We start from the raw sequence: 17,616 nt of genomic DNA on the forward strand, positions 1-17,616 counted from the left end.
AAAGGATCAGAATTTTAAAGCTGAATGAGACTTTACTGATCATAAGAATGAAAACGTGGGGGAACCAGAAATGTTAAATGATCTGGCCAAGGGAACTGAAATATACAAGTAACTAGGAAAAGAAATGCCCTAGAAGAAATTAAACCATTGTGTTTAACCCAGAAATGATTCCCATTTTTTGATGTGGACAAACCCATAATTAGTGGCTTGAGACTATGCCAAATATCTTAATATACTATTTCTTTTCTATCTGTTCTCTTGTCTAAGAAATTATTTTTAAGGCCAGATTTAAAGGGTCGTATCTAATATCACTGCCGTTAATATCTGATTTGTAACGTGATATGTCCCAAGTTGTGTATCATGTTTTCTTTTTTTCTATCCTGATGGCTGACCTCAATGCTCCTTGTTTATTTTACTTCACTCTAATGATACCCCTACCTCCGTAACGAATAATTCCTCAGGACCCCTCAGCCTCATTATTTCCTAGCCAAGTTATCAATTAATCTTCTACCATACATCAAAGTCTTCACTTATTTTCTTCTTGAGACTCACACTAATTTTTTCATGTAGATCTAACACAGACACACTCTTAATCAAGGACACAGCACACATATAATTAGTAGTTTTATTTTTCTTCACACATCTAAGTATTTTGTCCTGGCCGCACTATTTACTCAGACTGTTCCATAAACAGCAAACCTTGGATTCTGAGTAACTCGTTCTGAGCTCATTCCACAAGATAAGTAAATATTTCTAATAAATTTTAACTTCATAAATGAGCGATGTCTTGCAATATGAATTGTATGTGATGCCGAATGTCTCTTGATCACAACTGAGCCAATGGTTCTTGACATTCACTTTGATAGACCAGTGCTTTGGATTTCAAGCATGTTTCCATAATGAATTATGCTCACAAACCAAGGTTTTACCTTATTTTATTTTCTATATATAACTGTTTTACCTAATGTTTGAGAAATAGCAAATGGCTTATTATTGGCAGATTTATCAATTAATCTTCTGAGCAACCCTCTTCAAAGAAGTGTGAGGAGACCATTATATGCCCCCAACCAATACAGATCAAAGAATTACTTTCAAGTTAGGTGGAGCTATGTTGTTATTTTAACTGGGTGAACCTGACCTATGCTCCCAACTTGAATGTGAAATTATTTCCAGAGAATGGTGCTGAATTGGCTTGTAATGTGCTGAGTTGCCTATAAGTATTTGACCAAAGAAATAACTATTTTGTGTCATAGAAATGGTGAAAAAAGTCCAATGACCTGTACCAACAATTGAAATGTTACAGTGTTTAAAAATTAGAACAGTTGTGGTTGTAAGCAAGGTGGTGTGAAGAATGCAGTCAAGTAATTATAAAACACTCCAGAATGACTAATCAATTGATTTATTCTTACAATTGATTTTTAGGTGCAGATAAAATAAAATGTGTCCTCTCTGTAAACCACTTCAATCACCAAGGAGGTTTCCTATGTGTTTCAAGACATTCATCTGCAGTCCCTCAAAAAACAACAACAACAACAACAACAAAACAAACAAAAGTGACATTAAAGGGAACAGGTTGCAAAAGGGTAAAACAGCCAGGATGCATTTTGGGGCGCAGTGCAGGTGATGCTCACCACAGACTGCGTTCTAGGCTATTAGATTTCAAATTCCCCACAAGTTGGGTAAGAATGCCAATCACAAGTATCCATTCCATCAGGTCAAAAAGTTCTAACATGTAAGAGATTCAGAGTACAGCCTCATCTATTAAAATAGTCCATTGGAGAAAAGACCACTTCTCCAAGTAATTTAAGGAACAGCTCCTGGTGAAAGAGATTATTCCTGGACTCAGGATGGTGATACACTGTTTCAGAGTATTAGACTACAAGGCTCCTGGTTTCTCCAGAACTGTGCTTATAACCCAACCGTCCCCAGGCTGAATACTCACCCCATCTGGCCTGCCGTCTGAAGCAGTGACGATCAGAATGTAGCGATCGGTGCTCTCCCTGTCCAGGGCTTTCCCTAAGGTTAGAATCCCAGTACTAGTGACAGAGAAAACAAACAGACAGATAAGACACACAAAGATCTTAAGTCACAGGGAGTCTTCCTCCCACTGGGAACTACTCTTGATTGGTTTTTCCCCTTCAGCAAAAGATGTGTGATTCTAGGACTCATGTTGATGAATGAAAAAAGCTTTTAAGGCTGTTGAGCTTCTTAGCGACAATGAAAAACTGCCAAACTGAATGAGATTAACTGAGTTGATTCTCCAGCCTCCAAGAGGAAAATAAAACTATGCTTAATTCATTCTCGGAAGAAAGATATCTATCTTGTTTATGATTATTTCAAGGTAAAAGACTCCATTAATCTTTAGTAGTTTCATAATCTTTTGAATCAAGGAATGGTTTCTTAGGACTAATACACATCATCATTCCCGTTCATTATCACATATGTGTCCATGCTGGAAATGCAAACATCTAAATTCTATTTTTGACAAATCCTAGAGACTGAGAATTTCAAAACAATGGAGGCTCATTGTAGAAAATTAGAAAACATACAGTAAAATGTTAAAGCTTTCATGGATATTAGGATTATTTTTGTAATATTTATCTTTATTCTCTATAGTAATCAGATTTAGAGACATTATACTGATTTCCAAAGAGGATTCAGAGGATTCAGTAATATTTGACATTCTTATTAAGGAAACATAATTTTATCAGCATTCACTTTCTCATTTTATAATTTATAAAAAACAAACTTTTGTTGGCTACATTAACAATTTTACCATGTTGTTATTCTTTTGAAATTTAGATGTTTCTTTATTTATTATATATAATGGGAGATGAGGAGCCTCTGGGCAAATTCTCATAATTAGAATATTTTAATACTACTTCTTACCCTTTCACTGGTTAAAATAAATGCCTCCAATTTTAAGACCTTCTTCTCTGGTGTAATTTGTTTTATATTAGTTTGGTTACTCCTAATCCTCTCTAAAGCAAATTCAACATTTCTATCTTAGAGTTTTACAATCTGATATTTGGCATTTTAATAAAGGCCTAAAGAGCATCTATTATGGAGAAGAGGTCATATTGATATAATAAAACATTAAATATTTATTCAAGCATAAATACATAATTTGTTTCTGACTGATAGAAATCTTTCACATTTTAACACAAGTACTTTCATTGTTGTAGTAGAATTTAAGCAATTCACATCATACATGGTAGTTGGGTAGAAAGGGTCAACCCCAATGAATCAAAATCAGAGTCACGGTTACTCTATTTGTTTTATTTTGTTGTTGTTGATCAAATGGACTTTAAAAAATTCTAACACATGCTACAACTATAGAAAACCAAGTTCACTACTTGTACATCTTTAAATGTTTTGCCAAAAGAACTGAAAACCCAGAGTAGTTCATAACAATGGCTTTTGGGTTAACTTCCCACATCTCAGATGGTTCAGATAACTTCATTCTAAAATGATTTCAAGACACAAGTAAGACATTATTGCTTCTGAGACTTACTCAAAAGCAACTCATGAAACAGGAAATCTGAACACCTAGCCATAGGACAATGAAGGAAAAAAAGAAAACTGAGTTACCACTTTCCATCTCCCCCTTAGTTTAAGGTTCTAACATCTATATACTCTTCCTTGTACATTAAATTGGAAAAGCTCTAGAAATTTATAATATTCCCATTTACAGCCATATAATAACTAAACAGTTAATTTTTAATGGTCTGGTGATTGTTATAAAGATAGCTCTTTGCTCGATAGCATGTGTGCCTGTGCCCAGTGCAGTAGGCAGTTGGGCAGGATATTTGGGAGATGGAGAAAGAGAGAAAGAAGAGGCAGTATCTTTTGGTATTTATAGCTGAAGGACTAGTTGGTGGATAGGTGCAAGCATGCTTTCCTGAAATTCTTGAAATGACTGGCAAGGGTGAGTCTTCCTACCAGCTGGCTGGAAGCTATAGAGCAGGATACACTTGGCTGCATTTAGGAATTCAGTAAATCTTATACGTTTATATATTAAAATGTAATAATCATTTATGTTAAAACAATAGTGCTCATTAAATTGTACATGACTGAAAATATATCACACAGGAATGATGGAGTGGCCTTGAAGATGGCAGCTGGCATCCCTCATGTGACACTCTGCTCCCTGTTTCTGGAAGGAGCACAGCTATGCTTATTCACAAAAAATTGTGTCTGCAGGTCTGGAGGCTGCTGGAAGGAATGATGCATGATGCTTGTCTTTACTTTGCCTAACCCAGAACTTACTCTAGGCAAAAAAGCACCAAGTTTTTCTGGAAAACACTGTAAGGTGGGGAGCAACCTGCAGTCACTTGAGGCAAAAGATTATAGGTGAGGCTTACAAAAGAGCACTGGAGGCTTGGGGGAAAAGGTGGGCAGAGAGTTTCTTGAGAAATCAGGGCATTAAGAAGTGCCCACATATATTGGGGAATGGGATAGCATTGAGAGTACAGAGATAAATCCATGCATTTGCAGCCAATTGATTTTCAACAAGGATGAAGATTATTCAATAGGGAAAGACAAGTCTTTTCAACAAATGGTGCTGGGGCAAGTGGAGATCTACGCGTGAAAAAATGACCTTGGGCTATCTTATTACACCATATATGGAAGTTAACTCAAAATGAATAACAATCTAAATATGAGTACTGAAACCATGAAACTCTGAGACAAAAGCTTGGAGATAAATCTTCATGATCTTGGATTCGACAATGGATTCTTAAATATGATGTTAAAAGCCTGAGCAGCAAAAGAAAAAAAGATAGGTATATTGGACCTCACCAAAATTAAGAATTTTTGGCATCAGAGGACATCACCAGTAGAGTGGAAGAAACATACAAAATGGGAGAAACTATTTGCAAATCCTATATCTGATAAGAGTGTGGTTCCACAAATGTATAAGGGTCTTAAAACTCAACAACAAAAATACAAACAACTCAGTTAAAAATTAGGCAAAGGACTTGAACAGACATTTCTCAAAGAAGATACACAAATGAGCAACAAGCACATGAAAGGGTACTGAACATTGTCAGTCAGCAGGGAAATAAAAACCAAAACTACGATGAACTACTACCTCACACCCACTAGGCTGGATACCATTAACAAAACAAATGGGAAAATAACATGTTGACAGAGATTGAAAGGAATCAGTCGGAATGCTAGCACATTGATGGTGGGAATATAAATGGTCCAGTCACTGTGGGAAACTGTCTGGCAGTTCCTCAAAAAGTAAACACAAAATTACAATATGACCCGGCAATTCCAATTCTGGGAATATACTCAGAAGAACTGAAAACAGATACTTAAATACATGTACATATGTGTTCATAGTAGCAGTTCATAATAGCCATGAACTAGAAAAACAGCCCAAATGGCCCTCTGTTTAAAAATGGATAAAAAGAGTGCACATACACCCATTGAGCTATTATGCAGATATAGAAAGGAATGAAGTGCCAATATCTGCTTCAACATGGCTGAACTGCAACACATTAGGCTAAATGAAAAAAGCCAGGCACAAAAGGTCACATGTTATATTATTCCATTTATATGAATTATGGACAATAGGTAAATCTACAGAGACAGAACATAAATTGCTGGTTGCAGGGGGTGAGGGGAGGGACTGATGGGGGCAGCTGCTTACTTTACAGGTCGGGATTCCCTTTGGAGTAATAAAGATGTTCAGAATGAGATACAAGGGGTAAGTGTGCAACGTGGCTAGTCTGCTAAATGCCGCTGATTTGTTCCCTTTGACATGGATCATTTTGTGCTGTGTGAATTTCACTTCAAGTATATTAATTATAACACACAGAATCCCCTCACCAAATGTGAAGGCTATATTTCTGAAATGTGTCATGCTGGACAAAATCAAGCTTTTTATGACAATGAGTTGGTTTGCCTAACCATAAAAATGGAGTTCAAAAGTTGTTTAAACGGTATAAATAAAACGTCGTGGAGGGTATCTTCTCCCAAACAAATGAGCCTGCTAGCACAGAAAACCTGCATCTCCAAACTGCACTGGTGATTAGGAAACACTAGCAGCCGCATCATGGGTGGTGAGAAATGATCCCACAGATTCCGTGCTTCTATTTATTGTATGCTTCCTTTAAACATTTTCAATACATTCTACTGGCTGTGATTTGATATTGTTTACACTCACAAGTGTCCGTGTCATTCAGAGATTTATCATGTTGCCTGTGGGTATCATGTTTTAGGCCTCATGATGACATCTAGAGAGGATAGAGTGTATTTGAAAGTGTGTGCTTGCTTCAAGTTGGACGTGGCATCTGTGTTAAATACTGATTACTGGTAAACAGGCACAGACCTATAGAAGGAGGTAGGCGTGGGCTGCAGTTGAGGGAAGCAGATGGTGGCAGGGGAGAGGGAAGAGTGAAAGGTATGAGAAGTTGTTCATCTGAATATGTATTTTGAAAGTAGAGTTGACAGGAAAGAAAATGCATATCATTTCTTATATGTTATTTAATCTTCAGGGAAATCATAAAGTTCACACTGATGTGAAAAGTATAATCAATAATCAAGCCTTAAATTTTGTGTCAAAATGAATGTAGCCCTGTAGAAAGTGACCACATGGCAGTGAAGATAAAATAATTTTCGAATAAAATTCTAACCAAAGGCAGATATAACTTTTTGAGGTTCTGTTTAGCTCTTTAACCTTTGTGTTAAACCCATACCCTCTTTACAACTCTGCCTATAGGAATTCCTCACCCTCCCGCAGTAAATAACTTAAAGATTTGGCCATTGTACTACAAAGGAAGTGTTTAAATATATTTTGTTTAAATATTTACTTCTCTTTGAATGTTTGATGAGTAAACATTTGCTGTGTCATGTGCAACTATTGACAAAGACACTATGAGAAACTGTTAAAATAATTCAGTACATTACAGAACCACAGAGATGTGGTCACTTAGTACATGGTATGGGATTATTTTCATGACAGATGGTTGTGATGTTTAAGAGAAAGTTCTTTCCTTTAAGGACTGTGTTTCTTTCAGGGCTATAGGACTAGTCTAATACATTAATATATATATAACAATCTAACATTCTATAGATCTATATTAGCATTGAAATGATTATTTTTTACTACTGATGTTTTAAAGATTTATGAAAATTTTGGCATATTTTTATTTCAATAGAAAAAAGTAAGTTAATGGGATTGTAATAATGACTGCTGCTAAAATTTGTATGGTAGCATAAAATAATATAATATTTAAAGTAAACTTGAGTATGTACTTTTTTTTGTTTGAAGAAGTAAAATGTAAGTAGAAACATTTGTATGAATTATAGTATCTCATAAGGTAGATCATTATTTCTTTTCTATTTGTTTTTTAGGTTTATTTTATTTATTTTGAGAGAAAGAGGGAAGGGAGGGGCAGAGAGAGAGGGAGAGAAAGAGAGAGAATGCCAAGCAGACTCCCCTCTGGCAGTGGGGCTTGAATTCATGAGCTGTGAGATCATGACCTGATCAGAATCCAAGAGTCGGATGCTTAACTGACTGAACCACCCAGGTGCCCCTCTTTTCCATTACTTTCTAAAAGAGTATCTAAAATATTTGAATCCTTAAATAGAATAGAACCAGGGGTACAAATTTACACAATTTGGCCAGAAAATTCAGAGAGGGAAGGGATTAAAATTTCACTTTTCCCCATTTCAAACGAGGAATACATTGGTAATGAATATATTAAGTTATTATTATTCAATGAATATTGAAATATATTGGTAATGGTCGAGGACAGCCTGCAAATACAATGATGGCAACAGCTCTCAAGTGGATAAAATAAAATGACCATAGGATGGAAGGCCAGTGGACCCTGAATCAAGAATAGTCATCAATGGAGACTGTGCAATCATCACAGGGACGTGTCTGACATGAGCTGTCTAGGAAGCATCTTGCATTTCAGAAGATGGCTCTCTGAGTTGAGGTAGGAGCCACAGTATCAAGAACTGGGGTCAATTCAGACACGGAGGAGGCTGCAGTGATGTCTTTCACACCTTAAAGAACCTCTGTGACCTACTTAGGTATCTCCCAAAAGCAGAGATGAGAGAGGAAGCAGAGGAACACTTGCTACAGGAGAAGCTCTGGTGGAGACTTGCTTTGGTAAAGTTGCTGTCTCATCAGGTGTCACAGCCAGCAGTCAGAAATCTTTCAGCCTCTAGGGAAAAGCAGGTAAACACAGGGATGGAAATCCCTTAACAGACAGTAAAGCCTGGGTTTCCTGCTCACGAGGGAAGGCGGAAGGGTCATTGTTGTCTTTTTTAAAAACAGCTTTATTAACATATAATTCACATGTGATCAAGTTTGTCCATTTACGGGATACAGTTCTGTGAATTTTAGCTTATTTGCAGAGTCGTCCCACCACCAGGACAATCAACTTTAGAACATGTTCTTCACCATTAGCATCACCCACTGGCAGTGACTACTTGCACTCTCCCACCCCCAGCCCCAGGCAACCACTAGTCTACTGTTTTTACCCCTAGAGATGTACCTATTCTGGACATTTCATAACATGTGTGGTCCTTTGTGAATGACTTTTTTCACTCCGTATGATGTTTCCAAGGCTTATCACCACTACGTTCTCCTTTACTGACAAAGGATTCCATTGTAATGGATGTACATTATGTCCATTCATTCATGTGTAGATGGACATTTGTGGCTTGTTTCCACATTCTGCTCTTGCAAACAATTCTGCTGTGTGCATTTTTGTGCAACTATTTGTGTGGATGTATGTGTTTATTTCTTGAACAGATATGGGTAGAATTATTGGGTTATAAGGGGACTCTATGTGTAACACTTAGAAGATGCCACATTGTTTTCCAAAGTACACACTTACTTTACTTCCCCTCCAGGAATATATGAGGACTCAAATCTTAATATCCTCACCCACACTTGCTATCTCCTACTTTGTCAGTATAGACACTATAAGGAGGTGAGAAGCAGTATTAATGATTTTCACATGCATTCCCTAATGACAGGTGATCATGACCAAATTTCCAGGTGCTTACCGGCCACGCATGTAGCTTTTATGGAGAAATGGCTATTCAAATTCCTGTCCACTTTTATTTAGGTTATTTCTCTGTTTACTTTTGAGTTGTAATGGTTCTTTATGTACTCTCTGTGTCCTTTATCATCTGTTTTACATAAGGGGTGCCTGGGTTCCCCAGTCAGTTAAACATCTGACTTCAGCTCAGGTTATAATCTCCTAGTTCGTGGGTTCAAGCCCCACTTCGGGATCTGTACTGTCAGCATGAAGCCTACTTAGGATCCTCTGCCCCCCTTTCTCTCTGACGTTTCTCTGCTTCTCTCTGTCTCTCTCTCAAAAATAAATAAACATTCAGAGAAAATAGTTTCTCTCAGGCTGAGGGTGGTCTTCACTTTCTTCACAGGGTCTTGTGAAGCATGCATTTCCCAAACTTTGATGAAGTACTACTTATCCTTCTTGTCATTAATCACTTGTACTTTAGTGTCATATCTAAAAAAATAAAAGCATTGCCTAATTCAACTCATGAAGATTTCCTTCTGTATTTTCTTTTAACGATTATATACATTTTTTAAGGTTATATAATTTTACCTCTAATATTCAGGTCTATGATCCACTTTGAGTTAATTTTTGCAAATAGTGTGAAGATAAAGAGTCAACTTCATTCTTTTGTTTGCTGCCCCAAACTTCATTTACTGAAAAGATTTCCCTTTCCTGAGTGGACTGGCTTGGACTTATTTTGGGTGGAGGGAATCAATTCACCATAAATATTTTAGGGGTTATTTCTGGATCCTTAACTTTATTCTAGTGATTGATCCATGTATTTTTATACCAGTACCAAGCAGTCTTGACTACAGTTAAAACGTCCCTTTAAAAAGTTTTGTTCATTTCAGGATGACTGTAAATTATACCTAATTTAGATTTGTATGTACCTATTTGACAAAATTCAAAATAGTTAATTCTTTCCATTTTTTTCATGGAAGTTTACCCATGTGTGAAATCTAACAGTCGGAGCAATGCGGTTTCTGACTATACACTACCTCATGGTTGGAACATCCCAGTCTATGTGAAATTGCCGGGGCTTTGCCCAAGACCAGGGACCGCGCATGCGTCCCTAGAATTCGCCTCATATACCACATGCTCCCGATACTGAAGTGGTGCCTGGATCATGCAGCGAAATGTTCACTTTATGACCATGGGCCAAGGTTAGGTTTCCATTCTTTCAGGGAGTAACACAACTCAGGGCTGCACAGAGGAACCAGAGAGGTAGCGAGTGCGACTCTAACGACCAGGCACGTGTGACAGCAGCAAGCCTGCTGTGATCCTGCAGAAGGAAGCCAGGGACTGCTCTGCAAACTTCAAAGCCGGTGCTCCCCGTGGCTTTCTGTGGTGACTGCAAGCGCGATCTCTGCTCTGCTCAGAGAGGGGAGTCCAGCCACCCTGATACGGACCCGGGGGCTTGGCAGGGACACGCACCGTCTTTGTGTGAGCTGTTTTAGACTACATGTACTTTACTCACAAACTGAAGGATGGATTTCGGTGCTACTTCCACTTGAATTACACTTTGTCTTACACAATTCTCTTTGAATGAACACCTTTGCGCCACGCTACTCTTTGTAGAAATGCCCTTGTTATTACGAGAACTGACAACTTTAAAGGGATCTAATTAATCCCAGCCTACAAATAAAATGTTTCCACCTCAGTGGATTCTGCCTAGTAAAAATGTTTAAAATAAATAGTCTCCTGGGTAAGATTTCTGAATTCAGAATTATCCCCCACCCCCAGAGCTCATTAACATTCATAGAAAAAAAAAGTCAAATAAAACTACAAACAGCTGAAAGCCTCTGATTAGAAGTCTGTTCCCCTGCTACCAATACATTGTTTAATGACTTTTTAAAAATAAATTTTGAAATCATTTTAAACTTACGTTTCTGAAAGATTAAAAACTCGCTGGGGATCTCCGTTCTCAATGGCATATGTTATTGGGTCTCCCTCTCGATCAGTTGCCTTCAGAGAGAAAACATGATTGAATTATCAAGTGATTGATACCCTCCAAATCAGTGCAGTATAATACAGAAGTATAGTGCAGAAATGAACTAATGGCAGGAGGTAAAATGCAGAAATTCACATCTGACCCTAGCATCCTGTCATTAGATCTCACGTGAAGGTAATAACAGTGAGTAAGAATAGTATTTTCTTCACACATATGTAATCTTACCTGGTGTGGAAATATAGTAATGACTTTCCTATGGTTTGCGTATTTAATTTTACCAGAGCCTATCGCTACACTTTGCCTAAGTGTTTGAAGCGCGGAGAAATTCCTTTTTCCGCTGAGAATATGTTGAGTCAGAAAGCTTGGTGGTTAAGAGTCCCAGATCTGAAACCAGAAGCCCAAATTCAAAACTGGCTTCAGTGACTATATGTGTGATTATATTTTTAAATTTCTTCATTTGTAAATGAGAACTATAAAAATATAGAATTTAATCACTATCGGGAGGTTTAACTGAAATGATTTATGTCTGGGCACACAGACTAACATCTGGTGCACTGAAAGTTTCCAATAAATATCACCTTTTTTTTTCCTTTTCCCTTTTTCAATTTGGAGGAGACAAAACCTATAGCTTCAGACTTTGAGTGTATTTCCCTAACCCCACCCTTACCTGTACATTTTGGGCATATCTCCTGCCCACTTGAACACCCAGCTGGATGAGTGATAATCATCCCCAATTTAAAATGCTCAAACCCCCAAATCTGCTCTCTCTCTCTTCCTCTGCCCTCAAGAAAATAATAGCCTTCTGGTCTCAGTCTTAATTATCTCAGTGATGGGGGCAGATGCACCCCCCTTCTGGCTCTGACCTCATATCTTGACTTTAAGTGCTCATTCTTCCTCCCCGGTGCACCCCATTAGTAAATCCACAGGGTCCATCCATAAACTATCTGCACTGTAGGCGATATCTGAACCCCTTCCTCACTTCTGTCATCTTCATTGATCCCAGTAATGGCCATCTTCCTGTGGTCCCCATGTTTCTCTTGTACCCTCACTGCAGTCAAATTTTAACTAAGCAAAGTGATCATGTTTATCAGGCATACATTTTATTTCAAAATTTTGAGTAATGCTATTTTTTTAATCTTTAAAATTTTTTATTAAAAAAATAACGTTTACTTTTTTTTGAGACAGTGAGACAGAGCACTATCAGGAGATGGGTAGAGAGAGAGGGAGACACAGAATCCAAAGCAGGCTCCAGGCTCTGAGCTGTCAGCACAGAGCCTGACACAGGGCTTGAACCCACATACTATGAGATCATGACTTGAGCCAGTTGGAGGCTTAACCCAATGAGCCACCCAGGTGCTCCTCAAGTAATGGTATTACCACAGATACACACTGACTAAAATATAATGGAATGAAAGAGTGAAATAATAAAGTACCTAGGCCAATATGTTTGAAACATTCCATATATACCTAAATCTAAAATTTTAAATCTCATGGAATTAATTATAATAGAAATCTAAGAGTAGAGAGTAAGAAACAAAATATTGGCTCGATGCAATTGATAGTAGATGCTTGATATTTTCCTCTTGTTCCTTGTTCTTTTCCAGGTGAGTATTAGCCAAAAAGATTAAACAAATACTGAGACAGTCAACTTTTGAAGAAACACAGAATTATGCTAGATTAATAAGACAGGGAGACTGAAGGACTCCATGAACATCTGCTTTTTGCTCACTTTCCGGCTTCTTTTCTCACTAAGACTGACCCCTACCTTCTGCGTGTCTTGAACAAGTCCTCCCTGAAAGGCACAGGAGCTCACGGTTTCTTCAAAGTCTTCCAGAACAAGAGAAATGTGTAAGGAATGACTGGACAAGAATGACCAACTGAGGCCATTCTGGGGCGATCCCAAAACCCGCATACTAGACATCTCAATGCCGAGACCCTTGGTTCCAGGGATAAGTCAGCTATGGAGGACACCTGGCCACTTGTCCTTGGTCTGAGCTGTCAGGGGATATGTACATCAGACCACCATCCTCAGTGAAAACCCCAGACTCTGACAATGAGGAGACTCTGTCTCCTTTACTTTCCAAGTCCCCCCAACACTTCATCTGTACCTGGGCTCTCTGGACCTTCAGTAAAGGCTGCCCTCGCCTCCTACTGGCTCGCATTTCATTTCTATCCGGCGCGCATCAGGGACCCTTCTGGTTGTCCCAGGGGACCCATTCTGGGTCCTCAGATCCAGCCTACCTGCATCGTTAAGGGACTGCATGGTATCACTAAAAAGCTCACACTAAACTTTTTCTGTTGTTTTTCTCTTTTGGTCATTTTTACCTGTCGTATTGTTATAGATATTATCAATTCCTTTTTGTTTGTTCATTGGTATGTGGTTGTTGTTTTCTGAGAGACAATCTATTGTCTGTATTTTCATAGAAGCCAGAAGTAATGGATTCTGAACAAGATACTTTGTGTGAATAATGTTAAGTTCAGATTAATGTTAACCTTTCTTCTTCTTTTTAATCTTTATTTATTTTTGAGAGAGACAGAGACAGAGTGCAAGCAGAAGAGGAACAGAGAGAGAGAAAGAGCCAAAGCAGTTCCAGGCTCTGTGAGCTGTCAGCACAGAGTCCAATGCAGGGACTTAAACTCACAAACCATGAGATCATGACCTGAGCCAAAGCAGGACACTTAACCAACTGAGCCACCCAGGTGCCCCAATGTTAATCTTTCTTCTAATGTATCGGGTCTACTCTAACAATTGATATTATTGCTAGGATGAAAGCATGGTGAATGGTGTCATTTTATTTATGCAAGTCATTATGTTGTTATGTTATTAAAATAACAACAGAAATTACTAAAGAATTTCCCATTTTTTCACCCACATTAATTACTTCCAATCCCTGAGATACCCTGAAATATTTCCTCCAGTTTTGTGTGACCCTTTAAGTGCTTCAGGCTTTTAAGAAATATGAGAGCCAGGAATTAGCCTATTTCATACCTTTTCTTTATGTTTTATATATTTGTTTGTTTGTTTGTGTTTGCTTTTAAGTAAGCTCCATGCCTAGCATGGAACCCAATGCAAGGACTGAACTCAGATCAAGACCCAAGTGGAGATCAAGACTGGAGCTGAGATAAAGAGTCAGATGCCCAACTGACTAAGCCACCCAGGAGCCTCACCTACTTCATTTGTTTTTTTTTTTCTTAAAAATTTTAAGTGTCTTTATTTATTTTGAGAGAGAGAGAGAGCACGTGCACAGAAGCAGGGGAGGGGCAGAGAATGGGAGAAAGAGAATCCCAAGCAGGCTCCGCAGATACGGGGCTCGATATCACAAACCGTGAGATCATGACCTGAGCTGTAACCAAGGGTCAGAAGCTTAACCGGCTGAGCCACCCAGGTGCCCCCAACTACTTCATTCTCCTGTGAGGTTGTGCCCATATTGAAAAGCTTGAAGACCCAGGATTTGGAAGGAACTCCTTATTTGACTGTTTTGTTTCTTTAATTCTTTTAGACAATTGTCTGTGGTTGCTTCAGGACCTGTTGCCAGTGATGTAGTAACTAGAGGGGTTCATACTTTCTCAGTCAACCAAGCAAAGAGGAAGGGTGCATCTGGATGGGAGCTCTGAATATACCCATTACACATGGCAGTACTTGTGTAAATGCCCTCTATTTCCTGCCAATATTTAGGGAAAGATATGCTTTAAAGGAAGAAATAACACATAAAAGGCATGCATGGGAAAATCAGGAAAAATAGTGATCTTGTGATAAGAACTAATCATGCACATATTTCTTACCTAAAATACATTACTAAAATATTTTATAGTCTTTTTTTTCCCCTATATGTGAGTATAGGCAGCCATCTCTGAATGGTGAGCAGAAATTCAAATATGGTTTTTAACAGTGAATTCTTAAGTTAAAATTCATTGACCTCTTACTTTGTGTTGGGAACTATGTTTGCATGCCTCATCTCACATAAACCTCACAGTAACCACGTAGGTAAATGAGAAAGACAAAGGACTTCATTACTGCTCCAATTAGAGTTCTCTATAACTTACTTCATTGGAAGGTACATTTGTTTGTTTGATTTTTTAATCTGGAAATTAATAGTTACAATTTCATCTGAAAAATGGAGAGGGCATTGGTCACCTGGGTGGCTCAGTCAGTTAAGCCTCTGACTCTTGATTTCGGCTCAGGTTATGACCTCATGGTTCCTGGGATCGAGCCCCACGTTTGGCTCTGTGCTGACACTGCAGAGCCTGCTTGGGATTATGTCTCTTCCTCTCAGACACTCTCTTGCTCATTCTCTCTCTTTCTCTCAAAATAAATAAATAAACCTAATTTAAAAAAAAGGGGGAGAGGAGAGTGTCATTTGAGGTTTTTATGATAGAACAGAAAGGGATTTCTCATCCTTTGCACAAATGCACCTTCTGTGCCTTTATTTCTGATAAGCAGAGAAAGATATGAGCCTCTCAAACAAGGTCTGGGGGGAGCAGTCATCTCTGGGGTGTTATCCCAGTGTGGACTGAGAAGGTTCCAGTAGCCGCCCCCAGAGCTACCACCTCCGCTCAGACAGGGCGCCGGACTACAAGGTGAAGCTAACAACAATAACGCATACAGTATTCACTCATTAACGCAACAAATATTTATCAGCTGTGTGTGCTGTGTCTACAAACACTGAGGCTTCAATGAGACATGATACCAGGAGCCACAAAGACGAGGATTCTCCTTTGTGCAACTTGTACTGTAATGGGGGGCGACAGAGGCAGAACAGAAAAATCAATGACAATATATAGCTCTCAGATCTGTGTAAGTTCTGCTTTAACATAAAATAATTTGGGAAGGACATACAGGGCAGGGGGGAGGTGGCAGGCTTGCAGTCATATACGGGTCATCTGGAAAGCACTCGGGAAATGTGAAAATCTGGCAAACCCTTTGTAAAAGGGGAGAGAGCATGTCATGTGGGGAAGGTCACTCTGGCAGAGGGCACGGCGAACAAAGGGCAGTGAGATGGGACCATGCCTTGTGAATTTGAGAAACTGAGCACGTGGAAAACCAGCTCATGTTTTCTGTGGCCTCAGGTAAACAGCCTGAGGATACACACCCATGGTTAAATGACTGAATGAAGGGGTGTGAGGAGGGGCAAGATGGCGGAGAAGTAGGGAGCTCCATGCATTGCACTCGCCCCCTATCTCACATGGAAAAAATCTGAAGCCATAGGAAACCTTACAGAACCCAAGAGAAAAGGACGAGAGAAAGGACACAGAATCCACTAAGAAAGCCTCCTAACGGCTACCTCAAGAAACAAGCCAGAGTACACAAGGTGGAGAGTCCCAAATATCACTACGAGTAGGAAAATAAAATAACCGAAGTCTCAACAAGAGAGACCAAGAGATACCATTCAAAAAACACTCTTTGAAAGGATAGGCCCTGGACAGTCAAAGCGTCTTCTTGGATACAGCAGTGCTCATAGGTGCAGAGAGCATAACAAGTCTTTAAAACTAACAAGAGCCAGAAAGGTAACTAAAATGACAAAACAAAAGAGCTCTCCTCCAAAGAAACTCCAAGAAGAAATGACAGTTAAAGAACTGCTCAAAAAAGATATAAGCAGCATAACTGAACACATTTTAGAATAATAATCATAAAATTAATAGCTGGGCTTGTAAAAAGCATAGGGGACATCAAAGAAACTATGGCTACAGACAAAATGGAAAATAAAAATAGGCATGAAGAATTAAAAAATGTGATAATGAGATACATAATAAATTAGAGGCCTCCAATGCACGGATTGAAGAGGCAGAAAGGAGAATTAGTGATTTAGAAGACACCGTTATAGACAAACAAGAGGCTGACAAAAAAAGAGACAAAATGATCCAGGAACAAGAAAGAAGAGTTCGAGAGCTCAGCGATACGGTCAAACGCAACAATATCCGTATCATAGGAATCCCAGAAGCGGAAGAGAGGGAAAGGTTCTGAAGGAGTCCTGGAACAAATTATAGCAGAGAACTTCCCCAACCTGGGAACGGAAGTAAATGTGGAAATACAAGAGGGCAGAGGTCTCCCCTCAGACGTAACCTGAATCGATCTTCAGCATGGCTTATCATAGTAAAAATGGCAAAATAAAAGGACGAAGAGAGAATTTTGAAAGCAGCTAGGGAGAAAAGGGTCCTAACACACAAAGGGAAACCTATCAGAGTGGTGACATACCTATCTACTGAAACGTGGCAGGCCAGAAAGGAATGGCAGGAGATCTTCAATGTGATGAACAGTAAAAATATGCAGCCAAGAATCCTCTACCCAGCAAGCCTGTCATTCAAAATAGAAGGAGAGATAAAAACCTTTCCAAATAAACAGAAATTGAAAGAATTTGTCACCACTAAGCCAGCCCTACAAGAAATCCTGAGGGGGACGCTCTGAAGGAAAGGTTGCAAGGAACAAAGATACCAGAGACACCACCACAAACACGAACCCTAAAAAAGATACAAAGACTCTAAATCCACATATTTCAATAATAACACTGAATGTAAATGGGCTGAATGCTCCAATCAAAAAACATAGGGTAGCAGAATGGATAAAAAAAACCCAAAATCCATCTATATGCTGTCTATAAGAAACTCATTTTAGAC

At 38.8% G+C, this 17,616-nt stretch overlaps 1 protein-coding gene across 1 annotated transcript in view; it reads right to left on the reverse strand.

Annotated features, from left to right (window-relative positions):
• Nucleotides 1–1,942: 1,942 nt before the first annotated feature.
• The window catches only part of LOC120225622 (protocadherin-15-like), a gene marked incomplete at its 3' end in the record, with an annotated part of 247,527 nt that continues 231,853 nt past the window's right edge, over nucleotides 1,943–17,616 (reverse strand). Inside the window, exons 15-16 of the mRNA XM_039223805.1 lie at nucleotides 10,939–11,018; nucleotides 1,943–2,036 (exon numbers count right to left, since the gene is read on the reverse strand). Coding sequence (XP_039079736.1) covers nucleotides 1,943–2,036; nucleotides 10,939–11,018 — 174 coding nt within the window. The remainder of the gene's footprint in view (nucleotides 2,037–10,938; nucleotides 11,019–17,616) is intronic.

Source organism: Hyaena hyaena, unplaced genomic scaffold (genome assembly GCF_003009895.1).
Source record: "Hyaena hyaena isolate Hyena2069 unplaced genomic scaffold, ASM300989v1 scaffold_1453, whole genome shotgun sequence".
In the NCBI taxonomy this organism is placed as follows: domain Eukaryota; kingdom Metazoa; phylum Chordata; class Mammalia; order Carnivora; family Hyaenidae; genus Hyaena; species Hyaena hyaena.